We start from the raw sequence: 19632 nt of genomic DNA on the forward strand, positions 1-19632 counted from the left end.
GTTCCAGCACAGTCAGAGGTCATTCAGCCATTGGGTCAGTGCTCGCTCTCTAAATAAGCAATTCATCTTGTGCCATTCCCCTGTTTTCTCCCTGCTCCCTGACATCTTCAGATCACAATTCAAACCTCTTTTAAAAACCTCGATTGACCTGTGCTCCGTCACAGTCTCAGGCACACATTCCAGATTCTGGCCATCCACTGCGTGAATGTTTCTCCCAGGGGTGCCACTGCTTTGTTAGCGATTATCTTCAATCTGATCCCTCCACCAATGGCAACATTTTCTTCCTATCTACTCTGTCCTTGTGATCTTGAATACCTGTATAAAACATCCTCTCAACCTTCTTTTCTGCAAGGACAGCAATCCCAAACGTCTCCAATCTATCTGCAGAACAGAAGATTCCCCATCTCTTGAAGTATTCCCATGATTCTTTTCTGCAGTTTCTCTAAAGCTATCACATTTTTCCAACAATAGAACTAGACACACTACTCCAGTTGAGGGGGAGCCAATGTTTTTTACAAGGTTAACATAACTTCCTTGCTCTTGTATAACTACATTGTCATAGAATCCTTACAGTGTGGAAGCAGGCCATTTGGCCCATCGATGCTACACAGATCCTCTGAAAAGTATCCCACCCAGACTCACCCCCTGTATTGTCCATGGATGATCCACCTAGCCTGCACTTCCTGGATGCTATGGGCAATTTAGCATGGCCAATCCACCTAACCTGCACATCACTGGTCTGTGGGAGGAAACTGGAGCAAACCCACACAGACACAGGGAGAATCTGCAAACTCCACATTGACAATCACCCAAGGCTGGAATTGAACCCAGGTCCCTGGTACTGTGAGGCAGCAGTGCTGTCCACTGAACCATCGCATCACCCACAGAACGTGTGTTGCAAGTTCCCTTGCACTCTTGCCCCATTTAGCCTCTGCAATTCCACAATTCCATTTTACAGTTCTGCACAACCTCCTCAATTCCAAAATGTATATTGCTCTCTGGTTCAATCTTCCTACATTTGCCTCTCTGATGGTGAAGAATACAACACTGTCCCCATTTAAAAGCCTCAAAATCGCTTTTGTTGACCCTGATCAATCATAGTTAAAAATCACACAACACCAGGTTATAGTCCAGGCAATGACCTGATGAAGGAGCGTCGCTCCGAAAGCTAGTGTGCTTCCAATTAAACCTGTTAGACTATAACCTGGTGTTGTGTGATTTTTAACTTTGTACATCCCAGTCCAACACTGGCATCTCCGAATCCTGATCAATCATCTAATTCATTCCAGTTCCTGCATTCCCTCCCTTCTCTAAAGATGTTTGGGATATTTAATCACGTTTTATGTTAGTGTAACAGCATTGCTCAGTGGGTTCAAATCCCACTGCACTGGAGGTATTGTCTTACAGGTGAGATTTTGAGGCCGAGCCTGATCTCGAGCCTGGGAGAAAATTGGTCTAAATATAATTCAGAGATGAGTGGGAGTGTTCTCCCTGGCATCCTTCCATCAACCAAAGCTGAAATGCTGACATTGTGGTAATGACCACATTACTGATTTCGAGAACTTGTCGATAAATTGGCTACCATGTTTCGTACGTTATAACAGCACCTACGCTGCAAAAAACACTTCCTTGGTTATGGAGCACTTTGGAGCATCTTGAAGTGATAAAAAGGAACTAGATCATAATTCCTTGAAAGTGGAGTCTCAGGTAGACAGGATAGTGAAGAAGGTGTTTAGTACTCTTCCCTTTATTGGTCAGTGCTTTGAGTGTAGGAGTTGGGAGATCATGTTGCGGCTATATAGGACATTGGCCACTTTTGGAATACTGTGTGGTCTCCATCCTATAGGAAGCATGTTGTGAAACTTGAAAGAGTTCAGCAAAGAGTTACAAGGATGTTGCCGGGATTGGAGCGTTTAAGCTATAGGGAGAGATTGAATATGCTGAGGTTTTTCCCCATGGAGTATCAGAGGCTGAGGGGAGACCTTATAGATGTTTATAAAATCATGAGGGGCAAGGATAGGGTGAAACTAGAAGGCATTGGTTTAATGTGAGAGGGGAAAGATTTAAAAGGGACCTGAGGGGCAACCTTTTCATGCAGAGGATGGTGTGTGTATGGAATGAGCTGCCAAAGGAAGTGGTGGAGGCTGGTGCAATTACAACATTTAAAAGGCATCTGGATGGGTCCATGAATAGGAAAGGTTTAGAGGGATATGGGCCAGATGCCAGCAAGTGGGACTAGATTAATTTAGGATATCTGGTCAGCATGGATGAGTAAGACCGAAGAGTCTGTTTCCATGCTTTACAACTTATGATCTAAATGCAAGTCACGTATTCTTTTCTAGATCCTACTCCGTTTGTGGGTGAGCTGTGTTAACTTCAAACAGTGAACATGCTTTTGTTTTAAAAGGTGGATTGAAAACACCAATGTAAAGGTCACAGCCATCTGCAGCCTTCCAGAAAACGTCACAGGGCTGAATGTGAAAGATGCCCCTTTTAAACACTGCAAAACCCGCCTTCCCAGAAAGAGGAAAGTCAGCCTGAAAAAGGGCCAAGACAAAAGAAAACCGAAAAAGGCCAAGCAGCAACACAAAAAACAGAAGAAGAATAAACTGCAGTACACTATAGCTGACCCGACAATGCAACCAGTGACAAACTGACCTGAACAGGGGGTGTTGGGGATAGTCTGGTGGTGGTGGGGGGGGGCTAGGCAAGCTGACCTTTTTTTAAAAAACACATTTAGTCATTCTCATCCCCTCCAAGCTTTTGAAATTGTGGTTCCTTGAGAATATGTTACGTTTTTATCTCCAAATGGAATATTTTATTGCTCTGTAAAAAAGAAACGCACACTCAATACTCTAATGCCCTCTGTATATTAGTGGCTGAACATCTAATGAGTTTGTGTGTGTCATTCTTGTGAGTTTGTGTGTTGTTCAGGAGGCCTGAGCTTGTTTGAAATGAAAGGTTGACAATTGAGGCAATTCTCATTTCTATAGTCAGGTTGAGAAGTGACACGACTGGAAGACAGAGTTATATCACCAGCACAAGGCTTAATATTGGCTTCCATTTTATTGAGTACAGCAAACATCAATTGACCCTTCAGCCTCTGTGTGAGGGAAGGTAAATATTCCCTTTTCTGTTCAATAGGATGCTTGACCCAAAATTCTGACAGATATAAACCGTGACCATTGTGCCCTTGTAGCTACTCAGCTAAACATCCCAACTGACATTTGTGATCTGCCTGTTGTGGGTTGGGTTGGGTTAGATCTGAGTGCTTCACGATAATAAAGTTGCTTTGGAATAGATTGGAATGGATTCCATTCAATCTAGCATTAGATTGGATCATGTTGGGTTTTCCCCGGTGGCAGAGTTGGGTCTTGTTTTCGTTTTTTTGTTCCGATGGGACATGGGAGTCGCTGTCATGGCCAGCCTTTGTTGCTTATTCTCAACTGGGGCAGCATGGTGGCTCAGTGGGGGGTTAGCACTGCAGCATCTCAGTGCTAGGTACCCGGGTTTGATTTCAGCCTTGGTAGACTGCCTGTGTGGATTTGCATGCTCTCCATGGATCTGTGCTGGTTTGCTCTGGTTTCCTCCCAGTCTGAAGATGTGGAGGTTAGTTGGATTGGCTATGGGAAATTCAGGGATAGGGTAGGGAAATGGGTCTGGGTTAGATGCTCTTTGGAGGATCATTGTGGACTTGGTGGGTCGAATGGTCTGCTTCCATATTGTAGGGATTCTATCAATAACCCTTGAACTGACCATTCTGAGGGTCACCCACTTGCTGTCAGTGGAGCTTCTGTAGGCCACAGCAGGTAAGGATGGGAAAAAGACATTTGTGAACCAGGTGAGTTTTCACAAGAACATTTAGTCATAATGGTCATCATTATTGACTCCAGCTTTAGGTTCCAAGTTTATTAATTGAATTTAGATTGTGGTGAGCCCAGTTTCCTCTAAAGCACTGGTCTGGGCCTTTGGATTAGAAGACTACTGGCAATACCACCACCATGTCGCTGCCTTCCCCCAACCTTGTTGGATTATAGGCTTTGGTTGAGGCCAAATGGGTTCTCTTTGAATGTGTTTTCTTCCCACACCAACCGAGGTTACCACGAAGGACTCTCCTTCCAACTTTTCTCCCCTTGCCTGATTATGTGGTGACCCTCAGGTTAAATCACCAATAGTCGTCTCTGAGACAGCAGCCCTATGGTCTGCTAGAACTCTCGTGACTTTACTTTTATTTCTCTTCAAATGTGGGTTTGGTTAATGATAAATTGGTTTTCGACTTAATGGTGGGGTCATCTGTCTGACAGCACATTCCTATCAGGTTGAAGCCAGTTGTGTTTGACTGGTTTAGATTGGGTTGGTTCAAGCTAAGTCCTCTCCCCCTCCATAAATAAACCACCTTTAGTGTGGGCAGAGGCCATTTTGAAACATCATCAGTGTCCAACGCAATATAGGTGTGTCTTAGACCCCTGTCTATCTTGGCATCCCATATTGCCTGCTTGACCCCTAAGGTAAAGGTATGTAAAACATTTGACTGTTGGGTAAATAATTGAGGCAGATTACAGACATGAGTATAGTATGTCATGGCTGAAATGGGTAGGCTCCATTTATACACCTAACATATGCAAAACCTTAAATTTTGAGAAAGGAAAAATTGGTCTGCCTTCTCTAACAATTTATACAGTGCAACTATGGTCAGTATATTTACCGGCTGCAAGATGCAGTTACTCCACTGGCATAGGATCAAAGTTTCTCTGTATGAAGCCTCTTCCAATTCCCCTCTCTCCTGGCCTACTTAAGACTTTACAATTAACCATCTTATCACAGAATCCCTCCAGAGTGGAAGTAAGCCATTTGGCCCATCAAGTCCACACTGACCCTCCGAAGAGCATCTCACCCAGACCCACCCCCCTACCCAATTCCTGAATTTCCAATGGCCCATCCACCTAACCTGCACACCTTTGGATTATGGGAGGAAACCAGAGAACTTGGAGGGAACCCACACAGATGTAGGAAGAATGTACAACCTCCACACAGACAGTCGCTCGAGGGAATCGAACACGGGTCTCTGGTGCTGTACTAATGACTGAGCCATTGTGTCGCTCTCACTTGTTAAACCATTTTGGGGTCTGCATGTGGCTTACGCCCGTCTATTCTAAACATTTGAGTTCCTCATGCTGTTCCTTCCAGCTCCGCAATTTGCTCCTTCTCTTTCCTTTTTCTGACTGTGGTGCTATCTGTCCCCTTTGTATTCTCCTGACTCCAGCCTGTGGGCTCTCACTTGCTTCTTTCCTTGGCTCCTCAGTCCTTGGGCTTTACCCTACGCCGATTCCTCAGTCCAGTCTCACAGTTTTGGGATGCTGTGTGGAGTGTAACATGAGAGAGCAAGGTTTGCTGCTAACATGAAGTAGGTTGCAGTTGGAGAAGGTAATGGTCTTGTGGCAACAGCCAAATCTTGCACAGTTTAATGCACATTCTTTGAGGTCATCCTTGTTGCTAGTGTGTCAAAAATGGAAAAAAAACCAAATAAGAGGTGGGTCTCAACCTATAAATCAAAAATCAAAGGAGGGTGAGATGATAGCCAGCAGTTGCACAAAGTTGCCCCCACGCTGGCTGAAATTGGACCCAGCAACATTCTGACTCCGCCCCCACCCACTGCAATTACTGACACAAAATAATTCTCAAAACAGTGAGGTTACGCTTTGCAAAGAATAACAAAAAGTATTTTTTACCTTGGCAATGATCTTACTTTTCCAGAAAGTTCAAGCCAAGCAACCATTGCCCTCCCAAGCCAGCCCAGTGATTGGAGATTTCTCAGGGCCAACCTCAGGGGCCACTCTCCTTGCTTCAGCTGCTGACATCTTTTCTCATGCTTGAAAACCTCTCTAACCCCAAGCAGCTCTCCAGCTAGCAGTGAGACCATGACTTTTGATATTCTTCCATGGGGATGTGGGTGTCACTGGCAAGGCCAGCATTTAGAGTCATAGAGATGTACAGCACAGAAACAAACCTTTCATCCATGCTGACCAGATATCCTAAATTAATATAGTCCCAATTGCCAGCACTTGGCCCCGCATTCCTCTAAACCCATCGTATTCATTTTCCCATCCAGATGCATTTTAAATGTTGTAACTGTACGCACCTCCACCACTTCCTCTGACAGTTTATTCCATACACACACCAACCTCTGCGTGAAAAAATTACTGCTTAGGTCCTTTATAAAATCTTTCCCCTCTCACCTTAAACCCATGCCCTCTAGTTTTGGGCTTCTTTCATATAGCGAGAAGACAGAATTAAACACTGTATTCCAAAAGTGGCCTCACCAATGTCCTGTATAGCCACGACATGACATCCCAACTCCTACACTCAATGCATTGACCAATAAAGACAAGCATATCAAATGCCTTCTTCACCACCCCATCTAGCTCTGACTCCAGGTTCAAGGAACTATGAACCTGCACTCCAAGGTCTCTTCATTCGGCAACTCTCCCCAGGACCTTACCGTTATGTGTCCTGTCCTGATTTGCTTTCAAAATCACAGCACCTCATGATTATTTAAATTAAATTCCATCTGCCACTCATCGGCCCATCTGAATAAAGTCCCATTGTACTCTGAGTTAACCTCTCCAATATACCACCAACTTTGGTGTCATCTGCAAATTGCCTCTATCCTTAATTGCCCTTGTGTGGAGTAGCTTCTCAGCCATTTCAGAATGTAGTTAAGCGTCAACCGATTGCAGTGTGTCTGGAGTCACACATTGGCCAGACCAGGTAAGGATGGCAGATTTTCTTCCCTACAGGACACTAGTGAACCATATAGATTCTGAACAACAATGAGTAATGGTTTCATGGTCACCATCACTCAGGCAAGTTTTCAATTCCAGATTTCATTAATAATAGGTGGCACGGTTACTCAGGGGTTTGCACTACTGCCTCACAGCACCAGGGTGGGTTCGATTCCACTCTTGAGCAACTGCCTATGTGAAGTTTGCACGTTTTCCGTATGTTTACATGAGTTTCCTCTCAAAGTCCAAAGATGTGCAGTTTAGCATGGATTGGCCAGGAGATATTGCCCATTGTGTCTAGGGATGTGAAGGTTAGGTGGGTGAGCCATGCTTAGGATTGCAGGGATGGGGGGGGGGGGGGTGAGTGGGATGGGTCTGGGTGGAATGCTCCTCAGAGGGTTAGTGTAGGCCCGATGGACTGAATGGCCTCTAACTGCACTGTAGCGATTCTATAAAGTGAATTTAAACACCATCAGATGTCATGGCAGGATCTGAACCTGTGGCTCCAGGGCACTGGATTGGAGCTGTAAATAATTAGGTGAAAATGAGGACTGCAGATGATGCACTCTAGATTAGAGTGGTGCTGGAAAAGCACAGCAGGTCAGACAGCATCCAAGGAGCAGGAAAATCGGCGTTTCAGGCAAAAGCCCTTCATCAAGAATGAAACGTCAAGTTTCCTGCTCCTTGGATGCTGCCTGACCTGCTGTGCTTTTCAGCACCACTCTAATCTAGACTCTGTAAATTATTGGGTAAAAACAATGACTGCAGATGCTGGAAACCAGATTCTGGATTAGTGGTGCTGGAAGAGCACAGCAGTTCAGGCAGCATCCAAGGAGCAGTAAAATTGATGTTTCGGGCAAAAGCCTGAATTTTACTGCTCCTCGGATGCTGCCTGAACTGCTGTGCTCTTCCAGCACCACTAATCCAGAATCTGTAAATTATTAGCTGAAAAAGTGTTGCTGGAAAAGCGCAGCAGGTCAGGCAGCATCCAAGGAGCAGGAGAATCGATGTTTCGGGCATGAGCTCTTCTTCAGGAACTGCTGCGCTTTTCCAGCAACACATTTTCAGCTCTGATCTCCAGCATCTGAAGTTCTCACTTTCTCCTCTGTAAATTATTAGCCCATTAACCTTAACAGTACATCACTATAAAGAAATTTAAAGAATGTGATTTGTAAAATTTGAAATGGTTTTCCTCAATTCAATTGATAACAAAGAGTATAGGAGTTGGGAGGTCACGTTGTTGTGAAACTTGAAAGGGTTCAGAAAAAATTTACAAGGATGTTGTCAGGTTTGGAGGATTTCAGCTATAGGGAGAAGCTGAATAAGCTGGGCTGTTTTCCCCAGAGATTTGAAGGCTAAAGGGTGACCTCAGAGGTTTATAAAATCCGCAGAGGGTGGCATATGTATGGAATGAGCTGCCAGAGGAAGTGGTGAAGGCTAGTACAATTGCAACTTTTAAAAGGCATCTGGATGGGTATATGAATAGAAAAGATTTAAAGGGATATGGGCCAAATGCTGGCAAATGGGACTAGATTAGGTTGGCATATCTGGTCATCATGGACAAGTTGGATCGAAGGAGCTGTTTCTGTGCTGTACATCTCTATGACTCAATGACTCCAGTTGCAGTAGTGAGCTCCACTGAACTGGTTTCAATAGCATTTGCTTGTCCTGTACCATCTTGACCAGCAGGTGGTGGGAGAGAGTATCCATGAGGTTACAGTCATCAAAATGTAAAATTCCAATGATTGCAGAATTGAATCAAAGTGACGCCAAATCGTGAGGACATGTCTTTCAACCACTCCCCCAAAACAGAGAGGAACCTGAACAACTGAAAAGAAAAACAGACTTACCATTTTTAATTCTGCTTTAAACATATTCTTTCTGTAGGATGTAGGTGTTACTGTCTAAGCCAGTGTTTGTTGCCTGCCCCTATTTGCCTTTGAGAAGGTGATGCTGAGCTGCCTTTTTATTGCTGCAGTCCATGGGTTGTAGGGAAAGCTGTTAGGAAGGAAATTCCAGGATTTTGACCTAGTGACAGTGAGGGTATGTTGATATATTTCCGAAACAGGATGGAGTGTGTTCTGGAAGAGACCTTTGTTATTGGTGCTGTTCCCCTGCGTCCTTCTAGGTGTGAGATGTTGTAAGTGTGTTCAGAGATTAATCTGGAGCAGATCCTTCCGCTGAAGAATTTTTATTAATCTAAATAGAATATTTACAAAAGGAAGCAGGCGGGAGTACAGTATTCTGAGACGCCAGCTGCTCTGGTTGCATTGACAGCAACAGGTATCACTAATAGACATGTGCCATTCATTAACATAACAGGGCTTCATTATTAGACTACACATAGAATCCCTACAGTAATAAAGATTTGTACATCTAAAAAAAGAAAAAGAATATATAACCAGGAAGGGAATACAAACAAAGATTTACACACCTGTTGTTTTTCGCTGTGTCCGACAACTGCAAACAAAAGGAAAAATATATATACCCAGGAGGGGAATACAAATAAAGATTTTACAAAAAAAATAGAATCCCTACAGTGTGGAAGCAGGCCATTCAGCTCGTCAAGTTCACACCAACCCACCAAACAGCATCTAACCCCACTACACTACCCCATAACCCTGCATTTCCCATGGCAAGTCCACCCATTCCTGGGCACCATGGTCAATTTAAAATGGCCAATCCACCCAACCTGCACATCTTCAGGCTGTGAGAGAAACCCAGAGGAAACCTATGCAGACACGGAGCAAACATGCAAACTCCACACAGGTAGTCACCCAAGGGTGGAATTGAACCTGGGTCCCTGGCACTGTAGCCACCATGGCTGAAAATGTATTGCTGGAAAAGCGCAGCAGGTCAGGCAGCATCCAAGGAACAGGAGAATCGACGTTTCAGGCATAAACCCTTCCTCAGGTAACCACCATGCCATACTTACTTTCAAGTTTTTGTTCAATCCCTTTTAATGATTACTGTAGTTTAACCAATTTCTATTTCTCTTAATAGTCAATAGTAAAAACTTTTCTTAACATTTCCCTCACTCACTCCTCACTCTCTGTTGGACTCCGCTCTCAGCCCATGTTAAGGAGGGATGGGACAGCAATAGTTCCCTTGCTACATGTGGGGAGGTGGGATCTTTCACAGGGATGTCTGCAGGTTGCATTGACTAATCCCCCGGGGCATATTGGAGTTCCCATGCAGGATGGCAAGGATTAGCTCCTGTTAAACTGTAGGCCCTGAGCTGTTGTCTCTGATGTTCTTGGGTGAGTTACTGCACTGGAGGAGAAAGTGAGGTCTGCAGATGCTGGAGATCAGAGCTGAAATGTGTTGCTGGAACAGCGCAGCAGGTCAGGCAGCATCCAGGGAACAGGAGAATCGACATTTCGGGCATAAGCCCTCATTCCTGAAAAAGGGAATGACAATCCAAGGGAATTCCCTTTTCGGGCATAAGCCCTCATTCCTGAAAAAGGGAATGACAATGCCATTGTCATTTACTGCATCCGCTGCACCCGATGTGGCCTCCTATACATTGGGGAGACAGGCCGCCTACTTGCGGAACGTTTCAGAGAACACCTCTGGGACACCCACACCAACCAATCCAACTGCCACATGGCTGAACACATTAACTCCCCCTCCCACTCCGCCAAGGACATGCAGGTCCTTGGCCTCCTCCAACACCAGACCATGGCAACACGACGCCTGGAGGAAGAACGCCTCATCTTCCGCCTAGGAACCCTCCAACCACAAGGGATGAATGCAGATTTCTCCAGCTTTCTCATTTCCCCTCTCCCGACCTTTTCTCAGTCCCAACCCTCAGACTCAGCACTGTCTTCTTGACCTGCAATCTTCTTCCTGACCTCTCCACTCCCACCCCCTCTCCGGCCTATCACCCTCACCTTAACCTCCTTCCACCTATCGTTTTCCCAACGCCCCTCCCCCAAGTCCCTCCTCTCTACCTTTTATCTTAGCCTGCTTGACACACCCTCCACATTCCTGAAGAAGGGCTTATGCCCGAAACGTCGATTCTCCTGTTCCTTTGATGCTGCCTGACCTGCTGCACTTTTCCAGCAACACATTTTTAAGCTCTGATCTCCAGCATCTGCAGTCCTCACTTTCTCCTAGGTATTTCTCTCTCCACAGTTTAGCTTCTGGAAAACTGCTAGTTTCACGCTACTGTTGGGTAATATAACTTAAACATAGAATCGCTACAGTTTATTGAGACTGCATTAATCCTCCAACAGCATCCCACCCAGACCTAACCTCAGAATGTATCCCCATATTTCCCATAGCCCTTGCACTTAACCTGTACATCTCTGGACTGGGGGAGCAAACCCATGCAGACATGGGGAGAATGTGCAAACTCCATACAGTTGCCCATGGCTGGAATCAAACCCGGGTCCCTGAAGCTGCAAAGCAGCAGTGCTCACCATAGAGCCACTGTGTCACCCCTGCTACTACTATATTTGCAAGAGTTAGAACATACACCTTGGATAGAATAAGTCATTTTATTCAGAGTTGCTTTTAGCCTGGATTCAGTTTCACAGTTGTTATTGGTTACTTTTGTTGTGGGTATTGTTCTTAATGCTCTGAGAAAAGGTTCCTTCAGTTTTACCGCTGCCACCATGTTGTACTGGTGTTCAGCACTAATTCCAAAGCATATACTTACAATCAAGAAGTGTTATTAAACCAAGTGCAATATTTACAAAGATAATTACAAATGAAACGATCTTGGGGAGTATTGCTGAACAAACCGACCTTGGAGTACAGGTTCATACAGGTACTTTTCGCAAGATGTCACCATCTATTTCCCTACAGTCAATATCTTTCATATTCTTTTCCACAGTAAATACTGATGCAAAATATTCATTTACTATCTTCCCCATTTTCTGTGGCTCCACACAAAGGCCGCCTTGCTGATCTTTGAGGGGCCCTATTCTCTCCCTAATTACCCTTTTGTCCTTAATATATTTGTAAAAACCCTTTGGATTCTCCTTAATTCTATTTGCCAAAGCTATCTCATGTCCCCGTTTTGTCCTCCTGATTTCCCTCTTAAGTATACGCCTACTTCCTTTATACTCTTCTAAGGATTCACTCGATCTTTCCTGTCTATACCTGACATATGCTTCCTTCTTTTTCTTAAGCAAACCCTCAATTTCTTTAGTCATCCAGCATTCCCTATACCTACCAGCCTTCCCTTTCACCCTGACAGGAATATACTTTCTCTGGATTTTTGTTATCTCATTTCTGAAAGCTTCCCATTTTCCAGCCGTCCCTTTACCTGTGAACATCTGCCTCCAATCAGCTTTCAAAAGGTTCTTCCTAATACCGTCAAAATTGGCCTTTCTCCAATTTAGAACTTCAACTTTTAGATCTGGTCTATCCTTTTCCATCACTATTTTAAAACGAATAGAATTATGGTCGCTGAGATCTCCTTACAGGTTTGTTTCTCAATTTCCCTCTGACTAGTGGGGGGTCTATAATACAATCCCAAAAAGGTGATCATCCCTTTCTTATTTCTCATTTCCACCCAAATAACTTCCCTGGATGTATTTCCGGGAATATCCTCCCTCAGCACAGCTGTAATGCTATCCCTTATCAAAAATGCCACTCTCCCTCCTCTCTTGCCTCCCTTTCTGTCCTTCCTGTAGCATTTGTATCCTGGAACATTAAGCTGCCAGTCCTGCCCATCCCTGATGTTTCTGTAATTACCATGATATCCCAGTCCCATGTTCCTAACCATGCCCTCAATTCATCTGCCTTCCCTGTTAGGCCCTTTGCATTGAAATAAATGCAGTTTAATTTATTAGTCCTACCTTGTCCCTGCCTGTTTGACTCACTTCTGTTCTCAGCTGTACCCACCTCAGATCGATCTCTTTCCTCACTATCTCCCTGGGTCCCACCCCCCACCTTACTAGTTTAAATCCCAAGCAGTTCTAGCAAATTTCCCTGCCAGTATATTAGTCCCCTTCCAATTTAGGTGCAATCTGTCCTTCTTGTACAGGTCACTTCTACCCCAAAAGAGATTCCAATGATCCAAAAATGTGAATCCTTCTCCCGTACACCAGCTCATCAGCCATGCATTCATTTGCTCTATCCTTCTATTCCTGCCCTCACTAGCTCGTAGCACTGGGAATAATCCAGATATTACTACCCTTGAGGACCTTCTTTTTAAGTTTCTGCCTAACTTTCTGTGATCTCCCTTCAGAATCTCAACCTTTTCCCTTCCTACGTCATTGGTTCCAATGTGTACAGTGACCTCCTGCTGGCCCTTCTCCCTCGTGAGAACATTCTGCACCCTCTCTAAGACGTCCTTGATCCTGGCACCAGGGAAACAACACATCATTCTGTTTTTTCTCTGCTGGCCACAGAAACGTTTGTCTGTACCTCGGACTACAGAATCCCCTAAACAATTGATCTATTGGAAGCCGACGTACCCCTCGTTGCATTAGAGCCAGTCTTAATAACAGAAACTTGGCTGTTGTGTTACGTTCCCCTGAGAATCCATCACCCCCTACATTTTCCAAAACAGCATACCTGTTTGAAATGGGTATATCCACAAAAGACTCCTGTACTAGCTGCCTACCTCTCTTACCCTTCCTGGAGTTAACCCATCTATGTGACTGTACCTGAGACTGTCCCCCCTTCCTATAACTGCCATCCATCACATACTGTTGCTGTTGCAAATTCCTCATCGCTTCTATCTGTCTCTCCAACCAATCCACTTGATCTGATAAGATTCGCATCCAACAGCATTTTTGGCAGATATAATCCGCAATAATCCTTAAACTCTCTTTAAACTGGCTTATTTTTGATGGTTTTAAAATAGCGCAACAAGGATAAATCCTATCACAGATTTATTCAGAATTTTGTCTGAAAATCAATGTTTAACCTATACATATTCAGTTGCTGATCACAAACTGGACAGTTTGTCTAGTTAAGTGATGATGTGCTGGAATTTTTATTCAAGACTCAATTCCCTAGCATCCAGCACCCCCTGGTGCTCAGTCCTTGGAGTGCAAGCTTCAGGGCTGCAGGGCTGACTGAGTGACCAGTGAGAGATGCTGAGGTTGCAGACACCAGACAAGACTTAGCACCATCGTGTCTGTCAGGTCACTATTAATATTACATACATACACTGTAACCAAAATACTGCAGTTTAATAAAGTTGTCCTATAAATCACAAAGGGCGGTATGGTGGCTCAGTGGCTAGCACTGCTGCCTCACAGCGCCAGGGACCTAGGTTCGAATCCACCTTCGAGTGACTGCCTGTGTGGACTTTGCATGTTCTCCTGTATCTGCGTGGGTTTCTTCTCACAGTCCCAAAGATATACAATTAGCTGGATTGATCATGCTAAATTAACCACAGTGTCCATGTCAGGTGAGTTAGCCATGGGAAATATGGCATTACGGGGATAAGATAGGGGAGTGGATCTGGGTGGGATGTTCTTCAGAGGGGTCAGTGTGGACTCGAAGGGCTGAATAGCCTACTCCTACACTCTCGGGATTCTATGCATATTCAGTACTTTGGGCGGCACGATGGCTCAGTGGTCAGCACTACTGCTTCACAGCACCAGGGTCCCAGGTTCCATTCCAGCCTCGGGCAACTGTCTGTGCAGAGTTTGCACATTCCCCCTGTGTCTGTGTGGGTTTTCTCTGGGTGCTCCGGTTTCCTCCCACAGTCCAAAGAAGTGCAGGTCAGGTGAATTGACCATGCTAACTTGCCCATAGGTTAGGTGCATTAGTCAGAGGGAAATGGGTCTGGGTGGGTTACTCTTTGGGGGGTCAGTGTGAAATTGTTGGTCCGAAGGGCCTGTTCCACACAGTAGGGAATCTAATCTAATCAGTTTGTTTGCAGGTTCAGCAAGGAAAAGGATGAGATTCTGAAGGGACAATATAAACAGTTAGGCAGAATTTAAAAAGGTTTCGAGGGTAGTAAAATCTGCATTACTCCCGATGCTACAAGTTAGTGAGGGTAGGAATAGGATGAATGCATGGCTGAGGAACTGGAGCAGGGAAGAAAGGTTCACATTTTTGGTTCATTGGAACCTCTTCAAGGATGTTGCCAGGGTTGGAGGATTTGAGCTATAGGGAGCCAGAAAAGGCTGGGGCTGTTTTCCTGGTGTGTCGGAGGCTGAGGGGTGACCTTATAGAGGTTTATAAGATCATGAGGGGCATGAATAGGATAAACTGACAATTTTCTGAACTCTTGGGGGAGTTCAGAACTAGAGGGCATAGGTTTAGAGTGAGAGAGGAAAGATATAAAAGGGACCTAAGTGGCAACTTTTTCACACAAAGGGTGGTACGTGTATGGAATGAGCTGCCAAAGGAAGTGGTGGAGGCTGGTCTGATTGCAGTATTTAAAAGGCATTTGAATGGGTATATGAATAGGAAGGGTTTGGAGGGATATGGGCCAGGTGCTGGCAGGTAGGACTAGATTGGGTGGGAATATCTGGTCGGCATGGATGGGTTGGACCGAAGGGTCTGTTTTCATGCTGTACATCTCTATGACTCTATGGAGGGGACAAGATAGGATCAATATTGGGAGGACATTTCCATTACAAATTGGGAGGACAATAGGAGACACACACTTTACAGATAATAGTTTTCACTTTTAAGAGAGATGAGGATAATCTACCTCAGGAGGTTTGTTAGTCTACAGGCCTTATACACAGTTAGCTGCTGAGGATCGGTCATTGAGTTCATTCAAGGCTGAAGAAGATAGATGTTCAATCTAAAAGGGAGGCAAGGGTTGCAGGCACCAAGTGCAGTTGAAGCCACAGCCAAATCTGCTGTGATCTTATTGAATGGCAGAGCAGGCTTGAGAGGTCAAATGGCCTTCTCCTGGTCCTTTGTTCCAAAAAGGCTGAGATGCAACACACCCAGCTAAATGCCAATTGTCTCAAACTTCTAAACATCATCTTATACCCTACAGTCTGAATAATTGCCTACAATTAGCTACATAAACCCTCGCTAAACCCTGAAGCCGATCTAATACAAGGTCCTTTTTTTTATTCATTCGTGGGACATGGGCATCGCTGTCCCTGGTTGACCTTGAGAAGGTGGTTGTGAGCTGCCCTATTGAACACCTGCAGTCCATGTGTTGAAGGTAGATCCACAGTGCCCTTAGGGAGAGAGTTCCAAGATTTTGACCCCAGAAATAGAACTGCGATATATCTCCCAGTCAGGATAATGAGTGGCTTGGAGGAGTATTTGAGAAGAATGGTAATGTTCTTGTCCTTCTAGATGGAACTGGTCACAGGACTGGAATGTGGATTAGTGGTGCTGGAAGAGCACAGCAGTTCAGGCAGCATACGAGGAGCAGCGAAATCGAAGTTTCAGGCAAACGTCCTTCATCAGGAATAAAGGCAGAGAGCCTGAAGCGTGGAGAGATAAGCTAGAGGAGGGTGGGGGTGGGGAGAAAGTAGCATAGAGTACAATGGGTGAGTGGGGGAGGAGATGAAGGTGATAGGTCAGGGAGGAGACGGTGGAGTGGATAGGTGGAAAAGGAGGTAGGCAGGTAGGACAAGTCCGGACAAGTCATGGGGACAGTGCTGAGCTGGAAGTTTGGAACTAGGGTGAGGTGGGGAAAGGGGAAATGAGGAAACTGTTGAAGTCCACATTGATGCCCTGGGGTTGAAGTGTTCCGAGGCAGAAGATGAGGCGTTCTTCCTCCAGGCGTCTGGTGGTGAGGGAGCGGCGGTGAAGGATGCCCAGGACTTCCATGTCCTCGGCAGAGTGGGAGGGGGAGTTGAAATGTTGGGCCACGGAGTGGTGTGGTTGATTGGTGCGGCCCCGATAAGCTGCAGGGCTGGACAGAAAAGTGGCAAATGGAGTTCAATGAAGGTAAGTCTGAGGTGATTCATTTTGGTAAGAGTAACAAAACGATGGGGTACTGGGCTAATGGTCGGATACTTGGTAGTGTGGATGAGCAGAGGGATCTTGGTGTCCATGTACACTGATCTCTGAAAGTGGCCACCCAGGTAAATAGTGCGGTGAAGAAGGCATATGGCGTACTGGCTTTTATTGGTAGAGGAATTGAGTTCCGGAGTTCTGAGGTCATGTTGCAGTTGTATAAGACTCTGGTGCGGCCGCATCTGGAGTATTGTGTGCAGTTTTGGTCGCCATACTATAGGAAGGATGTGGAGGCACTGGAACGGGTGCAGAGGAGGTTTACCAGGATGTTGCCTGGTATGGTAGGAAGATCGTATGAGGAAAGGCTGAGGCACTTGGGGCTGTTTTCATTGGAGAAAAGAAGGTTTAGGGGTGACTTGATAGAGGTGTACAAGATGATTAGGGGTTGACCATGAGAACCTTTTTCCACATATGGAGTCAGCTAGTAGGAGGGGGCATAGCTTTAAATTAAGGGGTGGTAGGTATAGGACAGATGTTAGGGGTAGATTCTTTACTCAGCGAGTCGTGAGTTCATGGAATGCCCTGCCAGTAGCAGTGGTGTACTCTCCCTCTTTATGGGCATTTAAACGGGCATTGGATAGGCATATGGAGGATAGTGGACTAGTCTAGGTTAGGTGGGCTTGGATCGGCGCAACATCGAGGGCCAAAGGGCCTGTACTGCGCTGTATTTTTCTATGTTTTCTATTTTCTATGTGTCCCGGAGATGTTCCCTAAAGCGCTCTGCTAGGAGGCGCCCAGTCTCCCCAATGTAGAGGAGACCGCATCGGGAGCAACGGATACAATAAATGATATTAGTGGATGTGCAGGTAAAACTTTGATGGATGTGGAAGGCTCCTTTAGGGCCTTGGATAGAGGTAAGGGAGGAGGTTTTACAGTTCCTGCGGTGGCAGGGGAAGGTGCCAGGATGGGAGGGTGGGTTGTAGGGGGCCGTGGACCTGACCAGGTAGTCACGGAGGGAACGGTCTTTGTGGAAGGTGGAAAGGGGTGGGGAGGGAAATATATCCCTGGTGGTGGGGTCTTTTTGGAGGTGGCGGAAATGTCGGCGGATGATTTGGTTTATGCGAAGGTTGGTAGGGTGGACAGTGAGCACCAGGGGCGTTCTGTCCTTGGTATGGTTGGAGGGGTGGGGTCTGAGGGCGGAGGTGCGGCATGTGGGCGAGATGCGTTGGAGGGCATCTTTAACCACGTGGGTCTCTAAAGAAGGAGGCCATCTGGTGTGTTCTGTGGTGGAACTGGTCCTCCTGGGAGCAGATACGGCAGAGGCGGAGGAATACGGGATGGCATTTTTGCAAGAGGTAGGGTGGGAAGAGGTGTAATCCAGGTAGCTGTGGAAGTTGGTGGGTTTGTAAAAAATATCAGTGTCAAGTCGGTCATCATTAATAGAGATGGAGAGGTCCAGGAAGGGGAGGGAAGTGTCAGAGATGGTCCAGGTAAATTTAAGGTCAGGGTGGAATGTGTTGGTGAAGTTGAAGAATTGCTCAACCTCCTCGTGGGAGCACGAGGTGGCGCCAATGCAGTCATCAATGTAGCGGAGGAAGAGGTGTGGAGTGGTGTTGGTGTAATTACGGAAGATCAACTGTTCTACATAGCCAACAAACAGGACTGGAATGTGCTGTCTAAGGATCTTCGGTGAATTTCTGCAGTGCATCTTGTAGGTAGTACTCACTGCTGCTACATCGGTGATCGAGGGAGCATATGTGTGTGTGGATGTGTGCTAATCAAGCAGGCTGCTTTGTCCTGGATGGTGTTGTGCTTCTTGAGTGTTGTTGGAGCTGTCTGGAAATATCTATATTTGCAGAATTACATTTTATTTTGCACAAAAACTGCATAAATCCATTTAAGATTCTGTAAGGCCCACTTTAGAAATATAACCAATCTGACTCAACATTGGGACACAGAAAGACTGTAACCTCACACCTTTAATGCATTGTTTGAGCTGAGATGGCACCTATTGTTAGAAAAGCTGAAGCTATCTTGAGAATGTAACATAAAAGGAGTTCTGGGATTTACATATTAAAGAACCAAAACTAGTACATCCCATTCTAAAAGATGAGAGACTTAATCTAAATTTGTTTAATATATCATTACAGCTCCAAGATATTGTCACCCCTTTGCTATAAATTCTGTGTCTTATGATCCTGTTCCACAACCACCCGATGAAGAGGCAGCTCCTCAAAAGTTAGTGCTTCCAAATAAACCTGTTGGACTATAACCTGGTGTTGGGTGATTTTTAACTTTGTCCACCCCATTCCAACACCGGCACCTCCAAATCAGGAAATGATACCACCCACCTTAACAGACCAAGTCACGTAAACAGAAAGCGAGACAGAAGACCAGCACTTTGGCGGAAGCTCACGGATGATGTTACCTAGCATGGTGACGAAATGTCTGAGAACAAACCTACTGGCTCAGTGAGCAAATTTACAACCTGAACCTCAACCTGAGCTACAATCTTCTCAAAAATCGCATTCTAAAGATGTGTCTAGATAATTTGGTTTGCAGTGAAAAATGGCTAATTCAAACCATTGGATAAATTTAGTTTTCGGGAGAAAATGGTTATTTCAAAGTACTAGACAATTTAGTTTGCAATGAAAAAAAATTGCTAATTCAAAGCATTGGATAAATTTAGTTTTCAGAAGAAAATGGCTCCTTCAAAGCACTAGATAATTTAGTTTACAGTGAAAAATAGCTAGGTCAAAACATTGGATAAATTTAGTTTTCAGGAGAAAACGTCTATTTCAAAGTACTAAATAATTTAGTTTGCAGTGGAAAACTTACACCTCCTGACAGCAGGATCGCCATTGTCAGTTAATTCTGATGGACTACATCTCCCAGAATGCTCGGCGGCACTTAACCCCGTTCTCGTCCTTTCCATTGGCTGCCGAGGGTTGGGGCCCGCTCGGATGCATGTTATAAGGAAATGGTCCTGCCTAAGATGGCG

The 19632-nt window shown here is 45.2% G+C and overlaps 1 protein-coding gene across 1 annotated transcript in view; it reads left to right on the top strand.

Annotated features, from left to right (window-relative positions):
* The window catches only part of chadlb (chondroadherin-like b), a 37211-nt gene extending 34238 nt beyond the window's left edge, over window positions 1–2973 (top strand). Inside the window, exon 5 of the mRNA XM_043679901.2 lies at window positions 2408–2973. Within this exon, the coding sequence (XP_043535836.1) occupies window positions 2408–2657 (250 nt within the window). The 3' untranslated portion in view covers window positions 2658–2973. The remainder of the gene's footprint in view (window positions 1–2407) is intronic.
* The last annotated feature ends 16659 nt before the right edge of the window (window positions 2974–19632 follow it).

The sequence above is a fragment of the Chiloscyllium plagiosum genome, unplaced genomic scaffold, assembly GCF_037043375.1.
Source record: "Chiloscyllium plagiosum isolate Xiang-an unplaced genomic scaffold, Cpla_swu_hap1 HiC_scaffold_33, whole genome shotgun sequence".
Taxonomy (NCBI): domain Eukaryota; kingdom Metazoa; phylum Chordata; class Chondrichthyes; order Orectolobiformes; family Hemiscylliidae; genus Chiloscyllium; species Chiloscyllium plagiosum.